This window comes from Ursus maritimus, unplaced genomic scaffold (assembly GCF_017311325.1).
Source record: "Ursus maritimus isolate PB19 unplaced genomic scaffold, ASM1731132v1 scaffold_35, whole genome shotgun sequence".
NCBI lineage: Eukaryota > Metazoa > Chordata > Mammalia > Carnivora > Ursidae > Ursus > Ursus maritimus.
Genome location: NW_024426119.1, coordinates 12,765,715 through 12,788,090, shown reverse-complemented (window position 1 = coordinate 12,788,090; position 22,376 = coordinate 12,765,715). Strand labels below are relative to the sequence as shown.

The 22,376-nt window shown below is 34.4% G+C and overlaps 1 protein-coding gene across 1 annotated transcript in view; it reads right to left on the bottom strand.

Moving 5' to 3' along the window:
* Positions 1–22,376, bottom strand: part of VPS13C (vacuolar protein sorting 13 homolog C) — a 171,127-nt gene that overhangs the window by 81,799 nt on the left and 66,952 nt on the right. The window contains exons 26-38 of the mRNA XM_040620561.1: positions 20,537–20,690; positions 18,871–18,950; positions 17,422–17,481; positions 16,057–16,216; positions 15,191–15,307; positions 14,202–14,305; positions 13,831–13,998; positions 13,045–13,349; positions 11,184–11,331; positions 6,383–6,491; positions 2,894–3,030; positions 1,033–1,189; positions 339–418 (exon numbers count right to left, since the gene is read on the bottom strand). Coding sequence (XP_040476495.1) covers positions 339–418; positions 1,033–1,189; positions 2,894–3,030; positions 6,383–6,491; positions 11,184–11,331; positions 13,045–13,349; positions 13,831–13,998; positions 14,202–14,305; positions 15,191–15,307; positions 16,057–16,216; positions 17,422–17,481; positions 18,871–18,950; positions 20,537–20,690 — 1,779 coding nt within the window. The remainder of the gene's footprint in view (positions 1–338; positions 419–1,032; positions 1,190–2,893; positions 3,031–6,382; positions 6,492–11,183; positions 11,332–13,044; positions 13,350–13,830; positions 13,999–14,201; positions 14,306–15,190; positions 15,308–16,056; positions 16,217–17,421; positions 17,482–18,870; positions 18,951–20,536; positions 20,691–22,376) is intronic.

Here is a 22,376-nt window from a genome sequence, read left to right as displayed (position 1 = left end):
GGCATGTGCCAAAAAAACTGAAGCATTTCTCACATCCTACAGAAGCAAAAATTCAAATTCCTTATCCTACTTAGGAGTAAATGCTAAAGGTAGGGGAAAATGCTAGCATATCTAGATTATAACAAATGTGCTTTGGATTACCATAGAACTTTGTACACACTCACTTATTCAACAATATAAGGGTAATTCAAAAGGTTATTATTGGATGCTTGCATACTTTACTACAATCAATGAGCTTAGAATGAATATTTAGGGAGGTAATTTAAATATTAAATATGGGAGAATTACATAACTTCATATATTCCAATATTAAAGAATCCCAGAAGGAAACCAGGTACCTTTGTCAGTGACATTTTCAGCAGGGGCTCGTCAGTTACATTAGAAGAGTTGATAATGTGAAGAGCCTCTCCTGCAGAGTCTAAAAATAAAAAACACAGAGCAGCTCTAGTAAGTCCTTCAAACATTTCAAATGTATTTTAAAACGGAATTTTACTCTACATTAGTCACACCTCAATAAAAGTGGCTTTAAAAAAAAAAGAAACTCCATTAAAAAAAATTGGAAAAAAAAACCAAATAACCCAACACCAATCAATTATAACTTTTGTAACATCTGTACTACTGGTATTATCATTTGAATAAATCAGAAAGAATATATTGAAGAACAAAGCTATAAAATACATAAACTAGGGATTTTTCTCAATATGTTCACTTTACTAAAAGTTACCCCATAGAGTTGCTACAAACTTTAAACATCCATAGCAACTTTAAAAGTTGGCCTAATGCATATTAGAAAGTGGATTTGAATATATTCTACTTCATGCTAAATATAGATATATATGTTTTGATATATTCTTACTTTATGGTAACTCATAGATAAAAAATTTTTAAAAATCAAATTCCTTTTTATCAAGGTAATAAATTTAATTAACTAAATAATTATGGTGACATTAATAAATGTGCTTACTACTGACAAAAAGGGACGGACCTTGCCTATAACATGAATAATTTACACAGACTATACTTCACACTTACCAGTGAACTCAAAGCATCGCATACTAATTTTTTTTAGATAAGCTTTAGCAGTCAGGTCATAGGGTTTAACTTTAGCTTTCATTCCAAGCTGCAGGACGTTTAGTTCATGTAAAGGCCTTCCTTTCTTTTCTGCTTTTTTCATCAAAGTAATCACAACCTAGAAAAGGCCCAGTATTACCACAAACAATTCCACTTATATATAATGAAGGTAAGTCAACAATTTCATAACCATCCAGAGTGATATAATAAAAAAATTCACACGATGTAAAGGTGCATACTACTATTTGTGCCTGAAAAATGGCCTAGTGTTATATACTTTGGAAGGTACATTTCTTTGAATTATTTTTTAAAGATTTCATGTATTTATTTGAGAGAGAGAGAGAGAGCACAAGCAGGGGGAGTAGGAGAGGGAGAGGCAGGCTCCCCGCAGAGTAGGTCCGTTTCCTTGTTCAGACTTGTGAAACACTGTCACTGTATTCAAGTGATTGTCAAGATGAAATTTAAAAAAAACAAAGTAGTTCTGCCTAATTCCCAGGAGTTCTAGTCTGATGGACAGCCTTTCAACTGGAAGTCTATATGATAAACGGTCAACTTCTATACTAATCCTAAGGCAAGATTTCTCAAGCTTGACACCACTGACATTTTGGGCTGGATAATTTTTTGTAGTGAGGGAGCAGACCTGTGCACTGTAGGATGTTCAGTGGTAACACTGGCCTCTAACACTAGTTGTTGGCAGCTCCCTCTCCCCTACTTCCCGTGTGCTCAGGGCATAGTATTTATTATGAATGATATTAAAAACCAATTATGGGTTTTCTATGCACATATGTTAATGAAGCCCATTTACAAATAGAATGATTCGTCTATCAATGTTTCAATTATTAAAGCTTATGTATCTTTAATAACTCTAGTATTAACCAGAAAAACAGTAAAGTTTTAAGATGAAAGAAATTACTTCCAAAGCATATATTTCAGATAAGAAAAGTAGAACCCATTTATTCTAAAGTTTATTATTAATTTTTAACTCAGAATAAGAACATAACCTCTACCATTAATGACGAAGGGATTTTGCAGGAAGTTCTTGCAAGTCCTTTTATCTATGATATTTTGTCATATACTCATACCTTAACCCTGCCTCAGCCCCTTTCCTGATCCCCTTTTCTTAGACTCTACTTACTCCTCCTTAAAAGCTCATCTCAAATGTCACTTCCTCCTGAAAATCTTCCCTGACACTCTCAGCCTGCTTAGATGCCCCCTGCTTACTTTCACAGCCACAAGCTCCTCAGGCACATTTTTAATGGGAGCACTTAAAAATTTTTATTGTTTGTTTTCTTGTTAGAGTTCAGAGTCTCTGCCTTTTAACTCTGTATCCTCAGCACTTAGCACAAGCAATGAATATTAATGTGTGAATACAGAAGAGGAAAATCCATTTAAGTTTTCCTCAAAGATCTGCAAACGGAAAGCAGATAGTGGTAATATAACATTTAAAAAATGTAGATATACCGTGTTTTATTCTATCACGGGTTTCTAAAATTTGCAAAGGATTTCTCTGTCACTACTTCCCTTTCCTGACTTCCTTATAGAAATTCAAAGCAAGCCACATCCCAAGTGCCCTAAAATCATTTGAAAAGCAGGACATGCTACCATGTTCTCTATGAAATATTGGATACCCCAATATAACTCATCTTTCATAAACTCTCAAATTTACCACAAACTGTACTGCTACATACAAATTATAAATAGCCTACTTAAAGATTTTTTTCATCCACATCAATAATCTACAAGTTTTAGTAGAGGTAATTCCAAATATACTTACTTATTTACTTACTTATTTACTTAACAGAAACAGATGAAAATTACGTACCTCTTTGATTTCAAACTTCAGCAGCACATTAATGATGTCTACAGATCTCATTTCTTCCACTCCAGCTATTACAGTACCTTGGGAAGCATGTACATCTTGTTTTGCTGTAAAGGCTTCAAGTGGCCCTTTAATTTCACCTAAACATGTTTAAAAGAAATTCTTTCACTTCTATCCACACATTTTTTTCCACAAATACTCACTGAGGACATGTATGAGTACTCTGGACCTGTGTAAGCACTGAAAATCCACAAATCAGTAATACATAGCTCCAGCCCCTTAGAATGCTTACAGTTTAGAAGAGACATATATATTTAAAATACAAACAAACAAAAGAAGCAGGCTATGCCTGGTCACATTAAGTAGACAAATGTTAACAGACTATAGAAAATTGCAGAAACTATAGAACATGAAATTGTTATGGGGAGGTCACGAAAAGTTTCATAAGGGAGTTATCATTCAAGTAGAGCTTCAGGACCTCCTCATACAGAGAAGACATCCAAGAATAAGAGATTGTGGAAAATTGTAGATAGCACATCATGATAGGTTTTGGAAACAGAGTTTGATATGATTAAATCATGAGGAGAACAACAACAGTTAAGGCTAGAAAAGAAAAAAAAATGGGAGGGATGGTTACCACCTCTTATACCATAGAAAAAAGTAAAAGCAGAGTTATATGAAACTGATACTGTTGTGCTAAAATTCACATCCTCGGAAATGCAATAAAATTGCTTTCTAAACTGTAATATACAAAACTAATAATAGCTGTTACTTGCTAAGTGCTTACCTTGGTGCTGGTCACTATGTTAAGGGCTGTATATGGATTGTCTCATTTCATTCCTATATCAACCCTTCAAGATAAAAACTTTATTGTCTTCATTTCACAGTTGAGCAAATTGAGGTTTAGACAGATTCAGGATGTTGCCCACCATCACACAGATGCCAAATGGTAGAGTCCAAACTCACCAGGCTCACGATAGCCTTTACTCTCAACGAACCCTCAATAACATTACATTAGTTACTAATATTATTGGAGTTAACATTATCTATGATCACTAACACAAGAATCCTGTACCATAAGCCATACCAGAAAACCATACGGAAAACCACTGCTGTCAATAATTAACTCTGAGAAAGAAATACACACGGTGAGGTTTCTTAACTATCACCTTATTCCAACACTGTTAGAGTGTGATCCAGGGGAAATAATTCTAGCAAATATTTTGCTTTTACAAAATAATTCCTGGAAGAGGCAAAGATTTCTTAAATAAGAAATAAAAAGCACTAATCACTTTCAAAAATGATATACTGGAATACATTACAATTAAATAATTCTGCTCATAAAAGACCCATAAGAATGAAAAGCAAATCAGAGATAGGGGTAGGATATTTCTATGCCTAGATCAACACATATACGTATAACACACACAACACACAAAAGGGCTCAGATCTGAAATGAACAAAGAACTCCAATATATCACTAAGGAAAAAAAAAAACTCAATAAAAATAATGGTCAACACACGTGAATAGTCATGTCATAGAAAAGGTTATCCAAATGGCCAGTACACATATGAAAAGGTGTCAGTTTCATTAGTAATCAGGGACTAAATAAGAAGCATAGAAATACTACTGCATATCAGCCAGGATGGCTAAATTTAAAAATATCAACCATACCAAGGACCAGTGAGAACGTGAAACACCTAGTACTCTCATACATTGCTGGTAAATTGGTACAACCATTCAGAAAATCATTTGGTATAATATGGCATAAGTTACAGAAGCTAAACATAAGCCTAACAAATGAACCTAACATGTAAAGCTTAGCTATACAACCAAAAGAAGACAGTATATAGCAAAAGACATGTATAATAACATTCATAGCAACTTTATTCAAGACAATCAAAAAAATGGAAACAACCCAAATGTTTTCCATCAAAGATAGAATGGATAAAATAAATATTAATGCATTCATACGATGGATATGCACAGGATTAAAAAGAACAACTACAGCTACACACACAACATGGAGCAATCTCCCAAACAAAATAATGACTGAAAGAAGCCAAAAACTGAAGAGTAAATTCTGTATGACTCCACTTACGTGAAATTCAAGAACAGGCAAAACTAATCTGTGGTATTACAAATAAGGATGGCCGTCAATTCTGGGTGGATTTGCAGGCAGGGTGGGTGTTTGGTACTGACTGAGAAGGAGCATAGGGAGGCCTGCTGGGGCAAGCTGAAAATGTTCTATATATTAACCATGGTGATTAATAACTATATGATAAAGCTATACATAAAAATTCACTGAATTGTATACTTAAGATATGTGCTCTTGACTACTATTTCTGCTCTGTAATATAGTAAAAAAGTTTTTTTAAATAATAAAAATATAGTGAGATACCATTTTTCACTTAGCAATTTAGCGAAAATTTTAATATAGAAAATGAGCTGGCGGGAGTACAAAATTAGTACAAGTTCTAAAGGGAGCAACTGGCAAGATGTGTCAAAGATGTTCATTTAAATTAACTAAATTCATTAACTTTACATATATTAATAAAAATTAAATACCCTTTAATCAAGTAGTCCTGGTATTTCCCCTACAGATATATGTGCACTTGTAAAAGTGTATGGACAAGGATATTCAATGCAATGTGGTAAGAGTGAAAGACTGAAAACAATCTGGAATGTCCATCAACACAGACTTGCTAAACAAATTATAATACTTCAAGAGAATTTAATACCAGGCAGTCATCAGAAAGAATGAAGACGGACCTATACGTAGTATATTTACAGATACAGAATGAACACCAAGATAAGCTGTCCTTTGAAAGAAAAAAGCGAAGTACAGAAATACACACATATACACATTTATTGGATAGTGCCATTTGTTTGAAAAAAAAGACTATATGTCTGTGTGTGTAATATACATATATAAAAGTGTTTAAAAAATAGGTCTGGTAGCTACTTTGCCTTTAGGTCAAAAGGCCATTGCAACTAATAATTTAAATTCTCTGAGTTTTTATTTCAGTACAATTTTTCAGTATTTTCTTTGCCGAGGTGTAATTTATCAAATGTTACAATTCTTAAAGATATTTTACCATAAAACCTAATTTAAAAATCAGATTAAGTATGCTACCATAGCCTACTGCCAACTTTGAATGTTTTTATTTGTATACATGCAATTTCAGTAGTTATTCCAGGAATCCACCAGATTTAAAATGTCTCTTTATGGTTCCTTCTAACTTAATGCAACTTAGGAAAAAAGTTCTGAATCTATAACTGACTGTTGCCATAACTACAGAGAGTCCATCAGCTCTAACTATAGTTTTATGCAATATTTATTCAAATAAACATCCTCTTTGTTTTCATGGTAATACAAATCACAATTTGTAAGTATGTATTTGTTTATGTCATTTTTATTGTCTGTCTCCCCTACTAAATTGTAACATAAACAAATACGTGTACTATGCCACCTACTGTCAGTCTCTTACCTGTCTTTCGTACTCCTGGTTTCATTTTATTTAAGTCTTCAGTAGCCTCGCCAAGATTTTCTGCTAGTATTCTAAATAAAAGATTAAGATCTTCTTGATTGAGATTAACCTGTGGAAATATCATTAAAAGAAAAGATAAAGATATTTCATTTTAAAATGAAACAATTTTAGGGGCGCCTGGGTGGCTCAGTTGGTTAAACGTCTGCCTTCAGATCAGGTCATGATCCCAGGGTCCTGCGATTGAGCCCCATGTCGGGTTCCCCTCTTGGTGGGAAACCTACTTCTGCCTGCCACCCTGTCAAATACATAAATAAAATCTTAAAAAAAAAAATTCCTTTAGGGTCCCTGGGTGGCTCAGTAGGTTAGGCATCTGCCTTCAGCTCAGGTCATGATCCCAGGGTCCTAGGATCGAGTCCCAAATTGTACTCCCTGCTCAGCAGGGAGTCTGCTTCTACCTCTCCCTCTACCCCTCCCCTTGCTCATTCTCTCTCTCTCAAATAAATAAAATCTTTTTTAAAAAATTCCTTTAAAAATTGATAAACAAAATGGAACAATTTTAATATAGAAAACAAACTACTATTCATAAGACACTGAAGAAAAAATTACCTTAACACTGAAAAATTATATATTCACTATGCACTCAAGTATTTCACTACTTATTATATTTTAAAATTTTTGGTTTCAAAGATAATAAAATGTTTGGAGAAAAAAATGTGATTTATAAATCAGTATTAGTTCCATCAACTTAACTTATATAAACTATAGTGAAAGATAATAATGATGAAAGAAATCAGATCATTAAAAAAAGTGACAAACTCAGAAAAAAACAGAAATTCTATATTTTTAAAAATAACAACTCCAATGAAATAAAAAGGCTATCTTCAATATAAAAAATAAGCTTTTCCCTAAATGCTGTAGGTGTACTTAGACACCCCTAAAATTAGAAGTATGGATATATAACATATAAAATGAGATATACTAATAAATAATTTACACACAGATCTCTGCTATTGTGTACATATAGCAAATTCAACAATTAAGTAATGAAGAGGGGTCCAAGATGGTGGCATAGGAAGATCCTGAACTCACCCCCCGCCCCCGTACACACTAAATCTACAACTACATGTGGATCATTTTCCTGAGAAAGACCTGAATCCTGACAAACTGCTCTTCAAAGCAAAAGATAAAAGGACCACACTGAGATGAGCTGGAGAGGCAGAGAGACATGGTCTCCCAAAAAAGCCCACCCCCAGTATGGTGTCACACAAAAGGGAAGGATATCACCAGAGAGGTGTTTCTCATGGAGGAGCGAGGAGTTGGTGCTCCCCATGGGGTACTCGTGCCCCTGAGATCTACACCACAGTGAGAAGCTCCCAGAAAGTCTGGCTTGGAAAACCAACATGGATGACCTCCAGGGGTCCCAAAATGAGATTCCCCTCTTAAATGGCTTGTCCCAAGATTCAGTGAAAAAACAGCAGTTTGAAAAGCACCTAGACTATATTTGAGGGAAATCCACTTGCTGATCTGGGGGCACTGGCCGAAAGAGCAGGAGACATGTGAAATACTTCTGGGAAACTGACATGCTAGCAGAGCCGCTGTTGCACTCTCCACATAGCTCGCTAGCATAGACAGGAGAGCTCAGACCTAGCACCTTCCCAGAGCCTTGCTGGGATGAGTGGGAGAGTAGTCATGATACTTGCTGAGGCTAGAGTGCACTGGCAATTGAAGTGCTCCCTCGCAACCTGGCTGGGCCAGAAAGGAAAACTGCGGTGGAGTTCTCCCACTTCCCAGCTAAAGTTTGCAAGTGCAGGCATTTGCAACACGCCCATGGTTGGAGCTGGTGAGCAGTGCCGGCATTTTCCCACTCCTAGCCTAAAGTCAGTACACAGACATACAAGGCACTAGCCTGTTTTGCTGCTGAAGCTCATGGGCACATGCAGTCAAGACATTTTCCCACTGCCTTTCTGAAGCCAGTGAGCATGCTCTGTACCCTACACTCACAAGGTATCCTAAAGCCAGCAGGGCAATGCACAGACAGCAGACTGAAACACATCCTCGGTCTGTGAAAAAGACCTATTCACTCAACCTGGAGCATCAGCCTAAGGGACTGACTTCAGGTTTCCCACACACCTAGAGATTAAGGAAGAGCTTTCAGAGTATGAAAGCAGGGAGACAACAGCCTTGCACATCCCCTTGGCCTCATCATAACTAGACAAGACTTTCCAGAAAGGAGTTCATACACTCATTTATACACCAATGCAATACATCAATTTTTTCAGTTGTTGCTCAATGGAGACTTCCAGATCTCCCATCTTGAGCCCAGCAGGGATTATGATCGCAGTCTCATAGGACTGTATACACTTGCATATTTCAAAAGCTGTTGCCTGAGGGTCTGGCTTCCAATCAGCCTGAAACTAGGTGCTAAATAATATTCCTCCCCTTGGATCCACTGACAGATCTTGGTATACTCTAAATAATAAGGGCATACCAATAATAATTCAGGTGGCTTAGACAACTACGACAGTTCAAGAGACAACCACAAGCTATGGCAAGGTTGAAGGAGAAGGATGATCACCTAAACAAGGCCATTCATGCAAGAAAAAAAATGAAAAAAGCAGCTATTTTACCTAATATACAGGAACAAACACAGAAAGTCAAGCAAAATGAGGAAACAAGCATTTTCAAATTAAAGAATAAGACAAAACCTCAGAAAAACATCTTAATGGTATGGAGATAAGCAATCTATCTGATAAAGAATTAAAGTTATGATCATAAAGATACTCACGGAACTCAGGAAGAGAATGGATGAACACAACGGAAACTTCAACAAGGAGATATAAAATATAAGAAAGTACCAAATAGAAGTCAGAGAACTAAAGATACAAAAACTGAACTGAAAAATACAGTAGAGGGGTTTAGCAGCAGACTGGATGAAGGAGAACAGATTAGTGAACAGGAAGATAAAGCAACAGAACTCACCGAGACAAAGCAACAACAACATTTTAAAAAAATTTTTAAAAATGAAGCTGTCTTAAGGGACTTTGGGGACAACAATGAACAAAAGAACATCAACATTATAGAGGTCTCAGAGGAGAAGAGAGAGGAAAGGGGCAGACAACTTTTTGAAGAAATAATGCCTGAAAACTTCCTTAACCTAGGGAAGAAAACAGACATCCAGGAAGCCCAGAGAGTACCAAAAAAGATGAATCCAAGAAGCACTACACCAAGACACATTATAATTAAAATGTCAAAAATAAAAGATAGAGAATCTTAGCGCTTCTTAGCAGAAACTTTACAAGCCAAAGAAGTAGAATGACACATTCAAAGTACTAAAAAAAAATTTCCAACCAAGAATACTCTACCCAGCAAGTTTATCATTCTAATAGAAAGAGAGATACAGTGTTTCTCAGACAAGCAAAAGCTAAAGGAGTTCATAACCACTAAACCAGCCTTATAAGAATTCCAAAAAAGACTTCTTTAAGATGAAAAGAATTGGCACTAATTAATAAAGAGAAAACATATGAAAGTAAAAATCTCACTGGAAAAGGGAAATATATAGTAAAGGTAATAGATTAATTACTTATAAAACTACTAAAAATGTCAAAAAACAAAAGTAGTAAAAATAAAATATGTAAAAAGTGACATCAAAAACAAACTCTGTTGGGGGGGAATGAAGAGTTTGGGATGTGTTCAAATTTAACTGCTACATTTAAAAGAATGAAACCGGACCACTTTCTTACACTATATACAAAAATTAACTCCAATGGATGAAAGTCTTGAATATGAGACCTGAAACCATAGTGCTCCTTTAAAAAAAAAAAAAAAAGGTGTTAAGCTCCTTAATATTGGTCTTAAAGATTTTTCCTTAGATCTGACTCTAAAGACAAGAGCAACAAAAGGAAAAGTAACCAATTGGAACTACATCAACCAAAAAGCTTCTTTCTGTACAGAAAAAGAAGCATTATTAAAATAAAAAGGCAACCGACTGAATGGGAAAAGATATTTGCAAATCATATATCTGATAAGCAATTAATATCCAAAATATATAAAGAACTCATACAACTCAGTAATAAAAAAAAAAACAATCTGGTTAAAAAATGAGCAAAGGACCTGAATAGGCATTCTTCCAAGAGACACAGAAATGACCAACACGTACATGAAAAGATGCTCAACATCACTAGTCATCAGGGAAATGCAAATCAAAACCACAGTTAGACATCACCTCACACCTCTCAGAATGGCTATTACCCAAAAGATAAGAAACAGCTAGTACTAGCAAGGATGTGGAGAAAAGGGAACCCACAGGCCCTGCTGATAGGAATGTAAACTGGTACAGCCACTATGGAATATAGTATGGAGGTTCCTAAAAAAAAAAAAAATAGAACTACCATGTGATCCAGCAATTCCACTACTGCTTATCTACCCAAAGAAAACAAAAACACTTATGCCTAATGATGTAAGTCAGAGAAAGACAAATACAGCAAGATTTTACTTATATGTGGAATCTAAAAAACAAACAAAACAAAAACCATGCAATGTATATAAACGTTGAATCACTGTTATACAGCCAAAACTCATATTGTATGTCAATTGTACATAGATACATACATACATAAATGTTAAGTAACACTTAACTGAAGATTAAATTCTGCTAAATAATAAACATCTTTTTGGACAACATCTCATTGAAATTTTTGTGTACCAATCAGTAAAAAATTTCACGTATCATATTGATTTATACTAAGAAAGTTTTCAGAATCTAAAATTTCAGTAAGGAGCTTTTTTTCACTCATATACTTACATTCATTGATTCAAGATGTCCTTTAATTTCTACAACAGGCACTTTGTGATACCAAGATGCAGCTAGGTTCCGATTTACAGAAAATTCCAAGTTAACAGGGTGCAAGAGCTGAATATCAGGATGGGAGATGCCTGGCTGGATCACTGTCCTAATGAAAAATATAATTGATGCATAAACATAGGAGAGAAAAGCAACTTATCATTAAAAAGACACAGAATCAAAAGTTGCTGCTCTAAACATTGATTTGAAACATATTTAAGTATTTACTAACCTAAATCAATAATTCACTTTAGGGACAGATTAAAATACACGATATACAATCAGCCATTAAGAAAACCTTCTTCTTCAAACAGCAGGTCACACATGGATTAAATTTTAAAAAGAAATTCATATTGTTGAATATATGGGGGAATCATCAAATATAGCTGTACAAGGACTGATATATGTATTGATACAGAGATTTTTTTTTAAATGGCAAGATGAACAGTTAGCATTTTTTAAAGAGTTTGATAAAGCTCTTCTCCATGATTATTTTCTAGACTTGCCTTATAATTTTCCTTTTTTATTTGGGATAGTTAAATCTCTTTGGATGGGGTAGAAAATGATTTTAAAATGTATAGAGACTTTCATATTCATCTGGTGGGAGCTCTACAGATACATCATTACTTACACAGATACTTATAAAACTATACAAGCTCAATTAAATCATGAAGAATCACTCAGACAAAACCAAATTGAGAGACATTCCCTGAAAAAAACAGACTGCACTCTTCAAAACTGTCATCATCATGAAAGACTAAGAAAGGCTGAAGAACTATTCCAGAGCAAGTACCTAACAGTACAGAAATCCTCCTCAGTAGCATAGGATATAATTAAATGCCAAACGTGATCCTGGATCAAGGGGGAAATTACTATAATGGAAACTACTGGAACAACTGGAAAAATCTGAATATTGACTGAATATTAGATATAATCCTGGATCTGTGTTAAATTTCCAGAATTTGATACTTGCATTATGGTTATATAAGAGGATATATGTTCTTGCTCTTAGGAGACACATGCTAAAGCATTTAGAGCAAAGGGTTAAGATATCTATACTCAAAAGGTTCAGCAAAAAATATTTTAACTTCCAGTTATAAAATTAATTAAGTCCTAGGGATTTAATGTACAGCAAGGTGGCCAGCTAATAATACTGTATTGTATATTTTAAAGTTTCTAAGAGAATAGATCTTAAAAGATCATCACAAGAAAAAGAATTATAACTATGTGCAGTGATGAATGTTAACTAGACTTCTGGTGGAGACTGTTTCACACTATATACAAACAGCAATCATGTTATGCACATGAAACTAAGATAATATGTAAATTTCATCTCAACTGGAAAAATTAAATTAAAAAGATGTTTTAAATGATAATAATAGCATACACTTAAGAGTTAAAGCAAATGTAAACAACTGGTGAACCTAGGTGAAGATTATAAGTGTGTCCATGGTAATATTTTTGGAATTTTTCTGTAAGTTTGAAATTTTTCAAAATAAAAACTTGATTAAAAAATAAACAATTCAGGGGCCCTTGGGTGTCCATTCGTTTAAGCGTCTGCCTTCGGCTCAGGTCATGATCCCGGAGTCCTGGGATCAAGCTCCACGTCTTCAGCAGGGAACCTGTTTCTCCCTCACCCCACCCCCTGCTCATGCTTTCTCTCACTCTTTCTAACAAATAAATAAAATCTTTTTTAAAAGATGAATAAACAAACAATTCTGTGCAAAAGAAGCACTGTGGGTATGAATTTCAATGTACACAAAATTTCATGGAAAACGTTAAGCAATACTTAAATCCAAAATTACTAAAAAAGAGAGGATACCTAGAGAGCTTGAGCTTTGTTAGCTGCACATCCATTCTATCAATTACTGGAGGGTTTAAAAAGTCTTCCCCAGACACCAGGCTGAACTGATTTTGAACTCTGATTAGCCCAAGATCGACCACTACCGCATTAGTGGAAATGGAAGACTGTGGGATGACTATAACCGGTGCTTTCAGATCAATATTGATAGAAACACGAAAACTCCTCTGGGCAAGATCTTTCACACTTCTGGCAGCCTTTTCTGCAGCCTGAGCAGTGGCAGCACTTAGAGCATCTTTAGCTGTCTGGAAATTGCTCAGGAAGTTCTGTAGACACAAAGTATAAAAGGAGAAAAACAGACAACAAGCACATCGTTAATAATGCAATCTTCCTTTTTTTATCTCTGTGCTATTTTTTTTCCTGTACATAACTTTCAATTGAGTCTTATTTATCTAGAATTAGGAAGGAATCACCAATCATCCGTCTGTGTTTATGAGCTACCTAATAAAGGCTAGGGTATTTGAGAAACAGAAGGGGGAAAAAAGCATTTTCAGTATTTTTTTACTTGAAACTTTGGTTTCACTATGTTCTGGCAAAAAATAATTCCAGTTCTAGACAAAAATCTAATTAAATGACTCAGACTTCAGCTGTTAAAAAGAGGTTTTGACCTCTACATTAATACATAAATACCATCTATAATCAAAACAACGCACACCCTAAAATCCAAAGTTTGTAAGATCTGCAATCATAACTACCAGACTTAAGTATTTCTAAGTTGAAAAATCAATATATAAATAGAGATTTTACCAGAAGTGACATGAGGAATTTGTGAAGATAGACAATCTGAATACAGCCAACATTCAGTGATACCACACCATCCACTTTGGACATGTCAGTATAGGACTCTCCCTCAGTAGCATCTGGATACAAATCCAAGTTAAAATGAAAAACTTCATTTCCCATTATTGATACAGCCTGAAAAGCAGAGAGTTGAATGTACTCTGTCCAAGAGGATAATGACAAAATTAGTCTCATTTAAAAGGGGCTTATATTTTTAATCATTATAGAAACAAACATTTGTGTAACAAAATATATTTAATATTTCTTAAAGTATATTTAAAATTAAAATCTCATATTCAATTATCAAAACATATTAGCTATTTATTTATTACACCTACTTTTTTATGGACTGTCTTAGGATCAACATCTGTGACAATAATATTTTCCAGTCTGGCAAACAGTGACTGTTTTCTTGACTGAAGAGAAAGAGAAGAATCAAGACCTGAAAAAAAAAATTATATTATTATAATTTCTAAAGACCTACCATAATAAAATTTTAAGGTATTTCTTTTCATTTGTAATTTTATTTGGGGGTGAGATTTTTTAAAACTTAGCTATATTTGAACTCCCAACTGATAAAGAAGTGGCAATATTATATATTTTTAGTGTTATAAACAATGAAACTTATAAATTCATTGTAAGTCAGTTACCTGACTTTTCAACCTTCTGAAAAAACTACACCTGGTACAAACTGATTATCTCGGGATTTTAGGAAATCCTTTATATCTTATATCCAGTTATTTACATAGAAGCTCTAAGTTTCATGAATCGAATTCACTATAGATGCACTGCCAACTGGGAAAGAACAACAACAAAAAAGCCGTAATTTTTTGGTCTTTAAGTTATTCAAGAATTTCATTAAATATATTCTTTATGTTTATCAGATCACAGTGAGCTGGCAAAGACAGAGTTAGATTAGTTTGAGCAGATTTTGCCTGAAAGACATCATGGGCTCATATGTTTTCTCTTCATTACGAGGTTGTTTGCATTTGTACCAAGATAAAGCATATTCATAGACCTTAACCTGAATTCTGGGTTGGCGTCTATCCTAGCCCATCAACAGCATCCCCACATGGACATTAGTATCTCTTTTCACCACCAAGACAACTCCCAGAAAGATTCAAAATACTACCTTGTGTGTTTCAATTTGATGGTCAGATTCTGACCAGCATCTACATCCCAAAGAGCAAAGGAAACATGCAGTTCAAGTATGTCATAAAAAAACTATACAGTTTTCACAGCTCGGCGCCCTCCGTTTGTATATTCTTTAATATTAAAAAAAAAAAACTATCTTTTAAATAATTTTTAACAGTGTGAAAACTTTTACCTTGAATCTTGATTTCAGCAATATTGTTCTTCTCATCGCAAACAGTGACACAGAAAGCATTCAATTTGGCAAACAGCCTGAAGTCAATAATGTCCCTATCTTTAGAGGATAAAATCACTAAAAATAAAACAAAGCATTATATCACATGGGAGTCTAGTAATTCAAACTCTGTAAGGTTTCTTCCTTAGATTAAGTGATCCACAGTTCTGTTTTTAAAAATTATAAAATTCTCAAGTTCCTAAAGATTTCAAATATTTTTTTTTGCTTTATATACTCTGTACGGTTTGCATTTTTCATATTGAGATATGTTACTTTTATAATTTAAAAGCAAGAAAAAACCACAAAATAAATAACATAAGGACACTGAAACTCAGAGAAGTTAAATAATGTGCCTATGGTCACATAATTTAAGTAGCAGAGGCAGGATTTAAGCTGAATTCTTTCTGATCCAAAATCTGGGCTCTTGACCAACTAGATGCTATCCCTGAACTGCTAAACCTCATGTCTCTGGGTCTTACTTCCTTAACCGTAAAATGGAAGGGAAGACTAACCCTCTGTGGAGTCTCTTCAGGGGCCACTGACAGGAGAGGAAGAGCTCAATGTAAATATAGGTATTCTTCCTGATTATCCACCTAAAGCATCCCCACCACCACCAAAGAACAAAAACAGGTATTTTTTTTTTTAAAGCAACAGTATTAGTTACCTTCACCTTATATAGCAGTTACCCACATATGATTTTGTTTGAAGAAAAGGACAAAGTGGGGAAAACGGCACACAAAAGACTGAACTAAATGATCTCTAAGAGTCCCCGTTTCTCTCTAGGATTCTAACATGTTTGTTAACAAGAAACAAAGTGTTTTTCATACCTTTCTGTAGAGCTGAATTTTTTTGTTGCTTCTCATCTGAAACTTGCACTTCTTTGGAATCACTTCCTTGGTCATTGGATGGGAGTATGGTTGTCAGGTAATTAATAGAAGACAGAAGAGCTTGTGTTTGCAGCAACAGATTTAAAGATGAAAACGCCACCTAGAAATTTTTTAAAAAGAAAATTAGTTTTCCAGGCCAATTATACCCATAATATCCATGATGGACCAGAAAGGCTTCTAGCTGGACTCATATCACTGCTTTTACAGCTTGGAAGGAAGAGAGAGGAGATCAAGATCCACAGCCCAGACTCCTTAAACAGAAAATACAGATAGAGTGAATCACACTTACACATATTTAGAGTTCCTATGAATATCAAAGTAACCTAATTACTCCATTTCCCAAACATAATTAACATGGAGCCTATAATCTGCTTGTCATGGCCATCCCGATATCCATCATATTTTTGAATCTTCAATGGACTCTCTATTATGATTACATAAAACATGTAAGTTAAACCATGAAACTCCAAAATCACCATGTGTTAATACTAGGTCAAGAAATGATTTCAAATGTGATATTCATGAGATTTAAATATAACAAGTACAATAATAAGTGAGTTCTCAGTTACTAAGTGATCTTCTAAAACCATAATGGCCCTATCATTTAAATAGACAGACAGATAATATATCTTTTATAAAAATAAGTTAACATTTTTTAAAACAATGACTCCAGAAAGCTAAGACACCAACAAAAATTGCTGTCAGGAATATGTGGTTTTCTAGTAGCAAATGAAAGTTTTTTAAAAAATCTTTGCTTATATAAAAGAATTTCCTTTTATTACCTCAAAGCACTAAGTGGATATAAAAAACTATAAATATTCAACAAATTCTCCCATCTCTCAAAAGTGTAACCTAAAATTCCTATCTCTGATTATCTTTTTCATGTAACCCACAACTACATTTTGTCTCCTCTTCCTCCATGTGACTACCTTAGTGTGGCTCCAGAAGTACTCAACATCTCTCCTTGTTTTTCACATACTTTCTCAGCCCTGCATAATTAAACAGCAGTATATAGTATGATTTGTTTAAAATCCTGTTGTTTTTTTGTAAATCAAAGTTCCATCATCTATAGCATTCCCTTTATAAGAAATAATTAGGATGTGCTACAGTAAGTTAAAACACCAGCTCTATGATACTCAAAGGTAAATATAGAGCACGGAAGGTATCTATGAGATTAATTTATAACTTTTATTGGTTCTTGATAATTTTATCAAATTACTCAGTCATTATTCCTCAAAGGATACTGGAGCCTTTCACAGTAAGTTATTTTCAAAAAAGGTATATTGTTTTAAAAAAATTTCTTACCTTAAGTGTTTGTTCAGTTTTTTCAAAGGTGGTTTGAAAACTGGGTCCATTCTTATCAGCCTAAAAAAAAGAACAAAAGTTCTAAAGAAGGATTTAAGACCCAAGTAAATAAATCACTTATTTATGATCTTTAATTTTTTAAATTATTCAGAACTGTAATTTTATGTATATTATATAATTAATTTTATTGTCATTATTTTAAATTTATAGCCAAATTATTTATTACAGTCATGCGAATTTGTTCTCCTCTTCAAATATGGAAGACCACGGTAACATTCACTTCTGGGAAACTACAGCTAGAGACCAGAATTATAAACTCCGAAGGCCAACAGGCTTAAAGGTCATCTAGCCCATCCAGAGTCCATTTTATATCTTTGGGAAGTCTATTTTAGGTTCTCTCCAGTGAAAGAAACCTCATTTTCTTACAAATTCAATCTTAAGAGAAATTTGATTTAATTAGGTCTTCATACTAAGTCAAAAATCTGTCTCCCTTCATAATTATCTATTGGTTCAAGTTCTGTCTCTTAGGAACATCCACAGTAAATTCAATTTTACCTCTTGTGAGAAGCCTTCTGGCTAGGCCAGTTTCTCTGCCTCTTTTTTTCTTTTCTTTAAGATTCTATATATTTATTTGAGAGGGAGAGAGAGCATGAGCAGGGGCAGGAGGAAGCAGAGGATGAGGGAGAAGTAGACTCCCAGCTGAGCAGGGAGCCACAAGCGGGGCTCGATCCCAGGACCTCAAGGTCATGACCTGAGCTGAAGGCAGATGCTTAACCAACTGAGCCAGCCAGGTGTCCATCTCTGACTCTTTAATGCAATAAAACTTAATGCTCTTCTTTGTGAGAGAATCAATCACAATATATTTCAATTTTTATCTACTTGTCTATCTTCCTACAAGTCCATAATTTCCTAGAAAACAGGGAATGTTTTTCATCTCTATATCCCAAGTGCCTAAAAGAACCTGACAAAGACATTCAATAAATAGTTGTTGAATGATTAAACAAATCAACTAATCTTGAATGAAGCTAAATACCATTACTTCCTTCAGCATTTCTCATATATTTTTTTGAGTCTCCCCCAATCCTGGCAGTTCTCTTCCAATCAAATTTGATTTTATCCCTTTTAATGAAGGATACTCAGTCAAATCTCACCTACATATACAACGAATACAGGCAGGTGAATATGTCCCAAGAGACAGGAGTGCATCCTAGTTCATCCCAAGCTTCCATCTTTGAGGACAGGGAGCTTGGTAGCTTCTTACTCGTCCTAGTCTTGTACTTACGTCAAAGAGAAAGTGTAATATGAAAGTGTTCAGAGAAATAGTGGATATCCCTATGATTAAAACCTATGACAAACATCCAGATCATTTACCAATCTGCTGTCATCTTTTTCCTTCCAGAGGACAGTTTAGAGTATACAATAAATATGCAAACATTTTATGGTCCTTACCTTAACATATTCTACTTTTAAGAGATCTAATCCAGGTTTATCAGAAGAGCTAATCAAGTGAAGGGGCTTCTTTTTGGATCCTAGATTAAAGAAAAAGAAAAAAGTGTTTCAAATAAATTGCTTTTTTTTTAAGATTGGAATTTTCTGGGTATCTTTTTCTTTTTAAAAAATGTTGTTAATTAAGCTTTAAAAGACTATCTGCACATATTTTCATGCACTGGTGAATAAATAAACCAATCTAAATATTGACCTTACCTTTAGCACCCAACTTACTTGAAAAATGTATATTTATTTTCATTTGATTTTACATCTGTGTTCAAAAATAATACCTCCCTAGATATTTTTAAGGACATATGTGCATTTGTACAGCAGTAGAAAGACTACAAGTTAATTAAGAGTTAAGAATTAAGAAAAATTAATTCTAGTTCCTTTCAACCCTTACTAGGAGATACTCAACTTCAGCTTTCGCAACCATATAAACAAGACTGAACTACAAAAATATGTAATACCTTATTGAGCTATAAAATTCTAAGAATATTTCATTCATATTAAAGAAATTTAAATAATTTTCCTTTGCTTAGGCTAAGAGAGAAGGCTTATTAGAAAAGAAAGTATTTTCTAGGGAGGGGAATTGCTAAATTTCTTTTAATTTTTAAAACTACAGATACACTATTGGATGTCCTCTATATCCTTCACATAGACATACGAAGGAACGGCCTCAAAAAGCTGTAGAGGTGATTTATACACCGTTTTATCCAACTTCATTATTTTCAGTTCTATAACTCCTGCTCCTGAGAAATCTCAGAATTTTCACTTCACCTTCAAGGTCATAACCTCCCCTAAAGCAAAAAACAGCCTAGCAAATTTTTTACATTTTGCCCTCAAGACAGTAATGTAAACTCCATTCAAACATAGTGCTTACAGAAACTAACATATAAAACATTCTTCTTCTAAACTGAGATGTGTTTTCGTTTCAACTATTAAAAAATAACAAAAATAGGACTTTATATTCTACTAAAATATTAGGCAAATATTAAGTAATTACTGTAGATTCACACATTCCAAATACTTAATAGTCAAATAATTAGCACACAAGATGTACACTGAAATAAACAAACCACAAGAGCTTCTAAAATAATGAATTTTATCCCCCATTCTAGTTTTCATAACCTGGCACTGCTTCTGACATATAAATGCTATTCAACAGAAAGAACAAAGACTTTAATACTATAAGATCAGAGATAAATTCTAGGTTTTGCCATTCATAAGATGCATGGTCTCGAATAAGCCACTTAATCCCTCCTTCTTTAACCTTTCTGTGTAAAATGAGAATAATATTCCCTATATAAAGGAGATTTATATGGACTCTCTAAGACAGTAGATCATAGTAGTTAAGAATACAAACCCAGACTTCCAGGGTTTTAATCACAGTTTAGCCACTAACCAGCAGTATGACCCTGGTTAAAGTATGTAAAATTTATGCCTTAGTTTCTTCATATGTAAACTGGAGATAACATTGTCATAGGGTTAAATGAGCTATTATTTATAAAATTCTTAAAACAGTGCTAGCTATTATTTATTATAAATATTATTTTATACACAAGTGTTTCAGATACTCAGTGATATTACATTTATTAACCATTATTTCTATTTTTATGACTATTACCTTGAATTTCATGGTAATCCAAGCTGATTTTCTTTAAATAAGATACCACAGTTATATCAAATGTTCTCATTGTAGCCTCTGTTCCTAAATGAGTAACATTAAATACTAGAATTGTATCTTCTTCCTTCTGCTGTTTGGTAAATTCCAAAACCACCTAAAAGATCAGGACAGACAATAAAAGCTTGATGAATTTTAGAATCATGCTTAAAAACAAAATTTTTCTTCATACATATCATCACGAGAATAATAGAAACTTTACTCATACTTTCTTACTACCATAAAAATATTTACTATGACAGGAAATTATCACCTTAAATTCTGTTATTCAGAATATAACTACATCTATATAAAAATCATGATATAATTTTACATCAATTTTTATTTACTTTTTCTATTTAGTAGAAACAGGAATGTATGGATTCTTACTTAATGGTTTTCTTAAACCTATCATGTTTACATGTTTAAACCTATCATGTTTAAACCTATCATCATGTTTAAATCATGTCTGCTGATTAAAAAAAAAAAGCATTCCCAGGGCGCCTGGGTGGCTCAGTCGTTAAGTGTCTGCCTTCAGCTCAGGGCATGATCCTGGCATTCTGGGATCGAGCCCCACATCAGGCTCCTCCGCTGGGAGCCTGCTTCTTCCTCTCCCACTCCGCCTGCCTGTATTCCCTCTCTCGCTGTCTGTCTCTCTGTCGAATAAATAAATAAAATCTTAAAAAAAAAAAAAAAAAGCATTCCCATTAAAGTAAAAAGTAAGACAGACTATTCACTCTTACAGTCCTATTTAAATTTATTCTGGATATGACAACCAGTATATTTTGTCAATCAAAAACAAAACATTTATGTGGCAATTTTTAAAACATGAGAGCTCTTTGATATTCCATCAAGAGATAGAGATCTTTGTCTACTATCTTTGAATATCAACGGGCTTGTGAGTACTCAATCAACAGACTACAGAGGAAGCAACACTATAATAACTTCCAGTGATAAAAAAGGCCCATAAAGATGGGTAGTAAGGAGGGCACGTATTGCATGGTGCACTGAGTGTTATACGCAACTAATGAATCATCGAACTTTACATCGGAAACCGGGGATGTACTGTAGGGTGACTAACATAATATAATAAAAAATCATTAAAAAAAAAAAAGGCCCATAAAACTTCCAACTGGGAATGCATACTGAGGGGAAGCTGGCTGCCATGTAAAAAGTTCAACTATCCAGAGACTGCCATGTTCAGGAGGCCATGAGTAGGCATTTCGAATAGTCCCAGCTGAGCTCCCAGCCAACGGCCAGTATCTAGTGCCAGCCTCATGAGCGAGACACTTCTGAGACCCTCTGAGACTTCGGGTCACTGTAGCTCCAGCGAATTTGACTGCAACCACATGAAAAACTATACACAAAAATTAGTAAGCTGAGACGTGCCTGGGCAGCTCAGTCGGTTAAGCGTCTGCCTTCGGCTCAGGTCATGATCTCAGGGTCCTGGGATCAAGCCCCGTGTCGGGCTCCCTACTCAGCAGGGAGTCAGCTTCTCCCTCTCCTTCTGCCCCCCTTGCTCCCACTCATGCTCACTCTCTCTCTCTCCTCCTCTCTCAAAGAAATAAAAATCTTTAAAAAATAATTGCTAAGCTGGGCCCTTCCACAATTCCTAACCCATAATACTCTGAGCAAAATAAAATAGTTGTTTTGAGCTATCATGTTTTGGGATAACCTGTTAGGCAGCAATAATAACTAGAACAATGTAAATACTGAAAAAAAGCAAAAATAACATTGCTGGCAGTGATATATACTTAAGAAAAACTAGGAGCGTCAACTGAAAAATAGAAACAATAATATAGTA